This window comes from Anser anser, assembly GCF_964211835.1.
Source record: "Anser anser genome assembly, chromosome: 14".
Lineage (NCBI taxonomy): Eukaryota > Metazoa > Chordata > Aves > Anseriformes > Anatidae > Anser > Anser anser.
Genome location: NC_139735.1, coordinates 5,771,962 through 5,781,682, shown reverse-complemented (window position 1 = coordinate 5,781,682; position 9,721 = coordinate 5,771,962). Strand labels below are relative to the sequence as shown.

At 50.2% G+C, this 9,721-nt stretch overlaps 2 protein-coding genes across 4 annotated transcripts; one reads left to right on the top strand and one right to left on the bottom strand.

Moving 5' to 3' along the window:
- The first annotated feature begins 291 nt into the window (after positions 1-291).
- Positions 292-3,905, top strand: MRNIP (MRN complex interacting protein). Its single transcript, XM_083798825.1, has 7 exons — positions 292-439; positions 515-574; positions 655-752; positions 1,862-1,931; positions 2,233-2,363; positions 2,598-2,685; positions 3,209-3,905. The coding sequence occupies exons 1-7, from the start codon at positions 380-382 to the stop codon at positions 3,776-3,778; spliced, it is 1,077 nt and encodes a 358-aa protein (XP_083654951.1). The 5' UTR covers positions 292-379; the 3' UTR covers positions 3,779-3,905.
- Positions 3,906-4,402: 497 nt separating this feature from the next.
- Positions 4,403-8,896, bottom strand: SQSTM1 (sequestosome 1). 3 transcript variants are annotated; one of them, XM_083798822.1, is made up of 8 exons: positions 8,574-8,896; positions 8,378-8,473; positions 7,417-7,646; positions 7,140-7,296; positions 6,569-6,658; positions 5,832-6,076; positions 5,383-5,590; positions 4,403-4,729 (listed from the first exon to the last, which is right to left on the bottom strand). In XM_083798822.1, exons 1-8 carry the CDS (start codon positions 8,749-8,751, stop codon positions 4,572-4,574), a joined length of 1,362 nt encoding a protein of 453 aa, XP_083654948.1. In that variant the 5' UTR covers positions 8,752-8,896; the 3' UTR covers positions 4,403-4,571. The 3 variants fall into 3 exon arrangements, with proteins under 3 accessions (XP_083654948.1, XP_083654949.1, XP_083654950.1); XM_083798823.1 differs by having other exon boundaries at positions 6,569-6,655; positions 8,574-8,895; XM_083798824.1 differs by lacking the exon at positions 6,569-6,658 and having other exon boundaries at positions 8,574-8,895.
- Between the last annotated feature and the right edge of the window lie 825 nt (positions 8,897-9,721).

Below are 9,721 nucleotides of genomic sequence, written 5' to 3'. Positions count from 1 at the left end.
GGCCTGCCTTTTTTTCTTGTTTGTTCCCTGAGCTCGTTGAACGGTGCTTGCTCCTTGGCCGTGGCAGTCACCTTAAAGGGCAGACTCGGGGAGGGCTGCAGCGAGTCTTTATTATTCTGCGTATTTATTGATGTGTATTTACTTACCGCTGTGTGGCTGGGGTGAATCTGTATTATTATTATTATTATTATTATTATTATTATGTGTATTTATTTACTGCTGGGGTGGGGCTTAGCATACCTGGGGGCGGGGCTTAGCATACCTGGGGGCGGGGCTTGTGGAGCGGACCCGGCGGGTTCCGGGCAGAGCGGGAGGCGCGCGTGCGGCGCGGTGACGTCAGCGGAAGGCGGCCGTTGCCACGGCGACGGCGGGCGGCGGGATGGCGGCGCCGTGCTGGGTGCTGCGCTGCTGCTCGTGCCGCCTCTTCCAGGCCCAGCAGGTGCGGCCGGGCCGGCACCGGGGCACCGGGCACCGCGCTGCGGGCCGCGGCTGACCCCCCTCTGCTCCCCCCTAGGCCAAGCGGAGCGCCAAGTGGAGCTGCAGCGTGTGCGGGCAGCGGCAGGCCCTGCTCAAGGTGAGGGCCGCGGCCTCCCCGCGAGCGGCCTCCTCTCCTGCCGGCCCCCCCCCTGCCCTCCGCCCTTCCTCTCCCCGCAGGTTTACGGCCGGGGGTCGGGCCGGGACTGCAGGCACCACGTCCAGAAGCTAAACTCGCTGCAGGGCGAGGCGGAGGAGGCGATCGCTCGGACAGCTCGGTACGGGTCAGGGGGGGCGGCCGGGGCACGGCTCAGACGGCCGGCAGCCGAACAGCGCTCACCGCAGGGGGCTGGGCTGGGTGCCGGGCCCGTCCTCCCCTCCCTGTAGCAGGCTGCTTGTCGAGTTAGTGACCTGGCGTGCTTCTTTTAACAAGGGCTTTCTTCAGATAAGCTTAGTTGGTCATTAGTGTCTGTTCATTATGCCTTTGCCCATGGGATAGGGTTTGGTTTGGTTTTCTGAAGTTGTGCTTTCCGATGTCCTGTCTGAGGAGCCAGCTGGCAGTGCCCATCCCTCGGGCTGACAAGCAGCGCCGCTGGGCACCCCGGGGAGAAAATCCTCCACTCAGCTGGCGCTGCCTCACTGTTGGTATTCGGGGCTTTCACGTGGTGAGCCTGCTGAGTAATCTCTGCTATCGACAGAAAGAGTGCAAAAATCTGGACGTAATTCCTGCTGGGCTGGAAAATCTGAGTAGCGCTTTCCTGTTTATTTCATTTCTGAGTCTGTTTATGAATTGCCTTAATCTTGAACTGGTCTTGAACTAGTACCGCTTCCTTTTCGCTCAAGGTTATTTTCAGAAGTCAGTCAAAGCCAGTTACATAACTTAGCTGTGTATATGCAATGCTTCAGGGTTAAGCTTTGGGAGGAGAGCTGTTTGTTCACTTCATCAGAAAGAGTTGGTATTGCTATTTGCAAAACATTATGAAATAACTTCCCTTTTTTCTTGCTTGGGATAAAATTAGTGGGTTTAAGCTGTTGTCCCAAAAGACATGCTTTTATATCTGTAGTTATGATCAATTAAAATTTCTCATTTCATAATTAGCATATTAAATAGCTACTCTATTTGTATAGGAGGAAAAGCAGGCTACCCTCTAACTAGATATTTTTTTTCCAGTATTTGGGCAATGTATCTTGCAAGTCCTTGACATCTATGATCTGCTTTTCTATGGATCCTTGTTTGTTTTTTTTAAGGCTTCCTACCCAGTGTTCCTATCCATGCTTTCTATCCAATGTCTTTTCTATAACTAGATGACTTGAAAAATACCAATAAGCAGACTAATTTCTTTGTAAGCTGGACAAGAAACTCCAGCTGCAATTCTGTCTGTTTTAGGTGCATAGAAGAATCTGTAAATGACAACGAAAATACAGCAGCCCATGGTGAAGATAGTTCAGTCCAGCAGGTAAGATACCTACAAAGCTGAAGTAAGTACCAACCCATGCTGACCTCTGGGTGAATCAAAGTGAAGTCGGAGATCCCTTTATATTGGCTGCTGAGATGACCGTGTATATGATCAGGCTCCAGCAGAGAGACAGAATGCGATGTCTACAGAAACTCTCTGCTCCAAGATACTGAACCTGGGGACAAGTTACAGAAATATGTCCTGGCCTGACTTTCCTTTTGAGGCATTCTGCACATACATGAGAGTGCCAAAATTGAGAACCTTGTATTTTGCTGTTTTTAGTTATTCTCCAATGTTGTAGGAAGGAAGGGTAGAAGTCAGTCGCTGGAGTAAGTATCTGGACAAGGGCAGTGAAGATCAGGAAGAGGAGGAGGAAAGTACAGAAAGGCAACAGTTCTGTTCCTGGAGAAAGAATGCTGTAGAAGAACGAAGGTACAGAAAGAACTTTTTTTGTAATTCCTGCCTCTGAGTGATGACACTTGGTTTGGGGATGTGGGAGGTATTTCATCTCTGGTAGCTGAACAGAGTACAGGCTGCAATGAACAGCTTGACTTAACCTTTTTATTGCTAGAAGTATGCTTTTTCTGACCAATTCTGGTGATTTGTTTGTGATAAAATTCACAGTGGAGCTCATCAGTCCTCTTTGTGAATGGTTCTTTTGGCCAGGAGACAGCAGAAGAGATTCCTCCACAGTGATGTTCAGGAGTACTCAGAAGAAAACGGAGCTTTCCAGCTTGCCTACCAAGCCAAAAAGGTTAAAACCTCTTAAGTATTTTAGCTGTAGAAGATGCTTCCGAGTAAAACAAAACAGTGTTCCCCTTGCTTCTTTTATGACACTGTAATTTTGAAGTTCTGTAAGCCTTCCACTGTTCATGTATTTCAATACCCAGAGAGGCGTAGACAATTGTGTTGGGTGTTTCTGAAAGGTTTTACTCAGGCAAAAGCAATGCCATCTTGTGTAAGCTAAAAGTGGTTAAGCCAGATTCCTCCATCAGCACAGCTGCTCTCTGTGCTGTTTTGCCTGTGTTGAGCAGCAGCACTTGTGTGGCATGCAGTTATTAAGGTTACTGTGATCATCTGCCAGGTGACTTGAGTCTTCACAGCCCAGAGTTCATGGGCCTCATGGGCCCACCCAGAGCATTAGACTCAGCTCTGCTTCAGAGTCCTGGTGAAAACTTAAGTATATCTGAAGGATGGGAGTGCTCTTTCTTTGCCTGCTTCTGTGAAGCTTTACTATACATGCTGGATTTATAACTAAGCTCTCTTTCTTGTTACAGCACAAGAAATGTTCAGTAGCCATTCCTGATCAAGATGATGGAGATGATGTTTCTGCAGACAGTATAGTACCTGCTGTCTGTCAGTCTGTAGTGCCACAGGAAAACACACAACCCCCAAGTGCTTGTACCAAACCCTCAAAGTGGGAAAAATTTCTTTCATGTTCTGACGATAGTGAAAATACTGCCAGGGTCACCTTGTCACCACAGGATGGCAGTGGAAGGTTGGGACTACACAGCACTGCTGCAGTAAGTATGGCCACTAGATACTCACAACAAGCTCAAACTGCTCTACCTCCAAGTACAGGTTTTAAAAAGTCCAGAACTAGCACTGAGCAGCTTGCCTTAGAACCACCTGGCAGCATGCTGTCTGGCATCAGTTGCTCACAGGGGAAGGCTGTATTGGTCAAAGAACCTCAAAGCCAGTTGCTACAGGCTGGAACTGCTACCCTTGACACTGCTACAGGACCCCCTACAACCACCCCTGTTAAGTGTAACACTGGGCCCAAGCCTAGCAGCATTTCTTGTGAACGCCTCTTCTGCACTGGTGAGGAGTTTGATGATGATTTCTGAGAAATTCAGGCACCTCCTGCATTGCTTTCCTTTTTGTATGTCTAGCATGTTTGGTATATTGAGTACTGAAGGAAGAAGTTGAAGTGAAGGGGGCTTTAATTGCACTATTAAAGTTGTTTAAATGCTGTATGCTTGTCTTGTGGGAAGAGATCCCTCCAATGGGCAAGTGCTGGGTTTGTATAATGTTATCTAGCAAGCATGTTAGAAATAAGAATGGAAGTAGGTCAGCTCGGGGGGGAAGGAGTGGAACAGGGAGAAACCTCCAAGCCTCTAAGGATCTCTGACCAGTACAATGAAATTCTGTGATTAACTCCCCATTATAAACTACAACCCTTTTCTCTTCGTTTAGATCTCCCATAGCAACCCTTTCTTCCAGGGCTGCAGAGCAGGCTTCAGAGCCAATGCAGTTGATTTCCCTTCAGTAGTGTGTAGCCCTAAGGGTCTGCTCAAATAAAACCTCCACTACATGCAAAAAAAAAAAAGATGTACAGTCCTAGGCTGCCGCCCTGGTGCTGGGAGCTGCTTGGTAAAGTCACATGCTCTGGGCCTAGACTATCTTCCACCCAAGTTCCATTTAACAGAGTAATACAGCTCTGAGCATTAAACTCACAGACTCATCACAAGTGAAAGGCTGGAAGTAGTATTTATTTTTTCCTCCACTCTACAAGCACTTAGGAACATGACAGGAACATGAAACAAACCCTTAACAGGAAGGAAGATGTATCGCTAGAGTTAATTGTACGGCCTTATCTTGTTTCAGTGAGAAGGAAAGTGCTTTTTGTTATGTAGACTACTACAAGTGAGGAGGCTGCTTGGAATATTGGATGGCATCTAGCGCTGCCCCGATGTCACAGTTCTTTGTCTGCAGAAGTCGAGTGAGCCATCCACCCTCATCAGAGAAACCCATAGAGAGCATCTGGGACAGAGATTCAATCAAGCGAGGATCTGCTTCTGTTGAGAGAGGGATAGTTTGAAGTTGAAACACTTTATGTAATTAGCAAACCAGCCAAGGCTTTAATACCACTCAGGAGGTAGGCTGGCACTAATCCTAGTAAATCTAGCATAGCTGACAAGTGCTGGAAGATGTTTTCTCCTTTGTCTCCTAGGAGAACAGACATTTTGAAATAAAACATATGTAACCTGCTAAGAAAACTGCAGAGTCAGAACCCTGCTGAGTCAGATTCAGCCAGCCTTGCTGTGAGCCTCAGGGCTGCTGGTTTCAGTTAAGTTACACCTGGCATATTAACTAGCTCCTGCCATAGAGGTGTTGTAAGTCACAGGATGTGTTGTCTGCATCTTACATTAGAAGACTCTTAAGAGTACACAGCAAGGACAGGACTTGCAATACCACCTTTTTCATGTTGCTTGAATAGTGTATTAGTACTAGTCTAAGTCTGAAGTCTTTAAGACTTAGCTGCCCGCATTCAAGCGGAGAACAACCTGCTTCTAACAAGGTGCAGAGTGCTGCCATACCAGCTAACAAGGTCACCTCTAACTTACATGAGCTTGGTTCCTACCATCTCTAAGTAGATTTGCTTATGCTGGGCAAGTTGGCAATTTCTGAGTGGAAGTTACTCAGAATTATGAAACCTACATTCTCATACCTGGTGGGAGATGTGGGTAGAGTGCAGCCTCTCGCAGTCCGGTAGGTCCTGGCTGTGGAGGATCTTGAGATACATCCAGGGAGCTGGGACCCTCTGTCTCTGGCATTTGGAGAGACTGCAGTTCACCTGTGGAAGGATCCACTTCTTTGGAAGACAGGTGGGTCCAGTCCTCATCACCCCCTGATGAACTGCTAGACTCACTGTGTTCCTGAAACGGGAAGAAACAAAGTCCAGGTGCTGCAGTGTTTTCCAGGTAGGATGCATGCTCCTATCTATAATATGAAGCTTTACATTCACAAGTCCCATCACCTTTGCTGTAAATCAGTAAAGCTGAGGTGCTGTGCATCACTTAAGCACTGACACTCCAATAATCAACCCTACAACAAAGGCTGAAAGGCGTTCTTTTCAATAAAGCCTCAGCGAGCACATAAATGCCATGGTTCTTGTACCTGGGTCTGGAAGCTGCCATCTTCCATTTGCGTGGGCACAGGATCTATCACCATATCTTGTATCTGCTCTGCAACCGTATTTACTACTGTAACAGAATCTGTGCTATTCCAGTATGGTTTGGTCTGAGCGTTCTGGTCAGGGGTACCGCTGCTTGACTCAGCATTGTTCTTCTCCAGATTGGGAGAAACAGGAGTCACTTTGCTTCTCTGTCCTCCATGTTCCACATCAATATCAACTTCAATACCTAGGAACATATTTCAGACCAAGAAAATCTTAGAAGAATTTCAAAAGCAGTCTTAAAGCATGCATTAATCCTAGTATAAATGCTGTAACATTACTGTAATCTTCCAGTTTCCCGTTTAACATGCAGGAATTGAAGTGGGAAGCACCACATAATCACCTTCCTCTAGATGGGCAGCCATACATTTAAAGTCAAGGCAGAACTTACATATATCTGCATAGCAAGGCACAGCCCCAAGTCCCCCAAGTCACCACTGACTTAATGTTAGTGGTGACATGTTAATGAAACCTCTCCTTACTTCCTTCCACAGGAGGACTCTAAAAAGGTACTAAGCAGATGTCCTAAGCCTAGGCAATTTTAGTACAAGGAATAAAGTTAAAGCTTCAAGGCTTAGTAGCATGAAGTGATGCCATCAGCCATGACAGCTGGCTGCTGCTCCTGTTGGAAGGAGCTAAGCCAGTCTCAGGGATGTGGCTGACACCATAAGTAACTTACCCATAGGGCTCAGAAAAGCTGCAACACTCTCCCCAACATTCTTTAAGAAGGTGACATTGGGGTCCTGAGGCGGGCTGTTAGTAGAAGCTTCTAGAAGAACAATTCATATTAGTACATATAGCAGCCCAAAGGAAAAGAGCACCTACAGAGCATATCCCCAAGAGTTCTCAGTGCTTGTTTTCTGAGAAACATCTACACTGCACAAAAGCAGTAAGTAGAAAGACCAAATCTAACTCTGAGCCACCTCTGGAACAATAAACCAGTGGCATTAGCATTGTTAAGGCTCATTATCCATGCTGAAAGGCAAATCTAGAGCACAGTAGTGACATGCTTGAGCTAACAGCTCTGCTTGGTTTCATTCTAAGTAGTCTCTCTACAGCCTCATCTATTGCATGGGCCCTAAACACACCTTAAGAGAAACTGCACTCTGTCCCAAGATGTCCTTGTTATTTTAAGCAAATTAGATTAGTTCCCATGCCTTTTTTTCCCACCCAGATTCCACACTGCTGCAGAGTCCCACCTACTCCAGCTCCTCCACCACCACCTTGTTTACCAGAGCATCTCCTCTTACCTTCCGCAGCAGGTGGACTGGAGGCAGCAGCACTGGCTTGGGCTCGTTCCGAGTTTTGGCATGGACCTGCGGGGCCAGGATACCCCCAGCAGTGCATCCACGGGAAGGGTGGAACACCATGCCGCATTTTACGGAGCCAGCGTCCTCGGGGAAGCCACTGTGAAGGGTAACGTTCATGTGACCGTGTTCACACAGACAGATTCCAAGTAAATTAAGCTTAGTGCTTACATTTGGGGAATACCCCATGCATTAGTCCCACTCCATAGATTTTACTCACCTCAAACGGATTTAGCAGTGGACTTTGAAACATCACCATGTTGTGCTCCTTGTGGATGCCTTTACCCTCACAGGTGCTGCACAGGTCATAGTCTGGACAGACGGTGCACTTGAATCTAGCACCCACCACCGGCCCTTCGCAGCCGTCACAGATGACATTGGGGTGCACCATATCACGGGGAGGCTCCTGGCTGCACTGCGAGCGATGCTCCCGCCTGCACTCCTTTTTCTCTATTAAAGAAAGGGAACTTTGCATCAAGAACAAGGTTACTATTTAAAGGTTGGAAATCGGGCAGAGGAGAAGGAAACACAAACAGCCCTTGTCACAGCAGTATTGACTTACTAGCTCAGTTTACTTTTACGCTGGCTGCCAAACACAAGCCAGGAGCACGTAAGAGAACTTAAACCAAGCATGAGGGGGTTTCACAGACATACCTGCTCCTCCAATTGAGCATACCTCATCCCTAGCACTATCTTTCCATATTTATTCTAGATTAGCACAGCACCACCCCATTTGGCGTCTCGTCCTACCTCCCTAAGCTCTGCGAGGACAGAATGTTTCTCAGGAGGAAGTTCAGAAGGAGTGCCAGGGGGCACAGCAGATGAGCACGGAGATGAGTGACAGCCCGTGTGAGTCAGTAGGTGAGCTGCTGATAAAGCTCTGCAGGTGTCTGAGCGAACAGAAGGGACTAGGGCACAACAGCACACTGACAATTAAACTGTCATTTGGGCTTCCTAGCGTGTCCCTGTGACTGCTGAGGACACCAGTGGTGGGAAGGGTTTGCGGGGAGGTGGCTGTCACTGTGCCAGTAGTGACACAGCTAGGAGGCGGCCTGGGGTCTGCCCACCTCCCCTCAGCAGCGTGGGCTCCCCTCCAGCCCCCTCCCCGCCCCTCAATTCACCTCCCCGGGGAACCGCAGCTTACATCAGAGCCGTGCCTTGCCTCCCCCGGTAGCCGTTACCTTTGATGTAAACGCGAAAGACGCCGTCCCGCACGTAGGGCATGGCCAGCTCCAGCTCCTCGTCGCTCGAGAACGCGATCAGGTCCCCGTCCTCATCTGCGGGGGGAGGACGGGCAGGGTCAGGCTCCTGGCCGGGGGGGGGACACCCCCACCACTACCCCCACCACCCCCCGGGCAAACCCCCGTCCCCCCTCACCCCGGTAGTGCAGCCGGAAGGCCGGCGGCGGCCCGGCCCGCAGCAGCCCCTGGAAGAGCTCGGCCACCCTCTCGCAGACGGCCTGGTAGCGGACGGGGGGCTGCAGGGAGAAGCGGCGGATCTCGCGGGCCGCCTCCTCCTTGCCCAGCAGGTAGGCTTTCACCGTCAGCGCCGCCATGGCTGTGGCGCAGCAGGAATTGCCGCTGGGACGGGGCGGGGCGGCTCGGCACGGAACGGCGCGGGGCGGGGCGGGAGCCGGGCCGCGCGCCCCCCGCCTTATAGCGCCGCCGCCGCGCCACGCCCCCTGCGCCCCAGCTCCGCCCCCAGTCGCACGCCACGCCCACTTGTCCATATATGCGGTCCCGATGCTCCCCAGGCCACGCCCACTTGACCATATAAGTCGCCCGTTTGCCCCAGGCCACGCCCACTTGTCCATACGTATCGCACCAGGTCACGCCCACTTGTCCATATATGTCTCCCTTGTCCCCAGGCCACGCCCACTTATCCATATACGTCACTGCCTTGCTATCAGGCCACGCCCCCTTTCCCCTCATGCCCCGCCCCCAGTGATTAGGTAAGGCTGGATCCACCATTATCGGCCCCCCCCTCGGTGCTGATTTCCTCGCGCCCCGGGGCCCTCGGAGCCCGGTTCTTGTTGGTCCCCTTGGCCTCAGCGAGGGCCAGGTTGGAAATTCAGAACCATTTCTTCTCGGAAAGAGCGGTCAGGTGTTGGGATGGGCTGCCCGGGGGGGTGGTGGGGTCACCGTCCCCGGGGGCGTTCAAGGGAAGGTTGGACGTGGTGCTTGGGGACGTGGTTACTGGGGGGCATTGGCGGTAGTGGGATCGTAGAGTCCTAGAATCGTTAAGGTTGGAAGAGACCTTCAAGGTCATCTGGTCCAACCATCACCCTACCGCCAACGTCACCCACTAAACCACGTCCCTAAGGATGGTTGAACCGGGTAATCTTGGAGCTCTTTTCCAACCCTAATGATTCTGGGATTCTATAATGAAAACCTAGGGAACACGTGTCAAGACTTACCGTCCTTCACAACCAAGAGAGGGAAAGTTTTCACCTCCGTGGCGGGCAGGTAGCGTATATCTTGACCTGCAGTACCTGTGCTAAAGCACTGGGCCACACGGGTACTTTT

Excerpts from the sequence above, each read along its gene's own strand:
- MRNIP (XM_083798825.1), top strand. The coding sequence starts at position 380 with ATGGCGGCGCCGTGCTGGGTGCTGCGCTGCTGCTCGTGCCGCCTCTTC. Across the intron at positions 753-1,861 it reads GCGATCGCTCGGACAGCTCG|GTGCATAGAAGAATCTGTAA; the intron begins GTACGGGTCAGG and ends TGTCTGTTTTAG. Across the intron at positions 2,686-3,208 it reads TTGCCTACCAAGCCAAAAAG|CACAAGAAATGTTCAGTAGC; the intron begins GTTAAAACCTCT and ends TTCTTGTTACAG.
- SQSTM1 (XM_083798822.1), bottom strand. The coding sequence starts at position 8,751 with ATGGCGGCGCTGACGGTGAAAGCCTACCTGCTGGGCAAGGAGGAGGCG. Across the intron at positions 7,647-8,377 it reads CTTTCGCGTTTACATCAAAG|AGAAAAAGGAGTGCAGGCGG; the intron begins GTAACGGCTACC and ends TTTCTTTAATAG. Across the intron at positions 4,730-5,382 it reads CTACCCACATCTCCCACCAG|AAGCAGATCCTCGCTTGATT; the intron begins GTATGAGAATGT and ends CTCTCTCAACAG.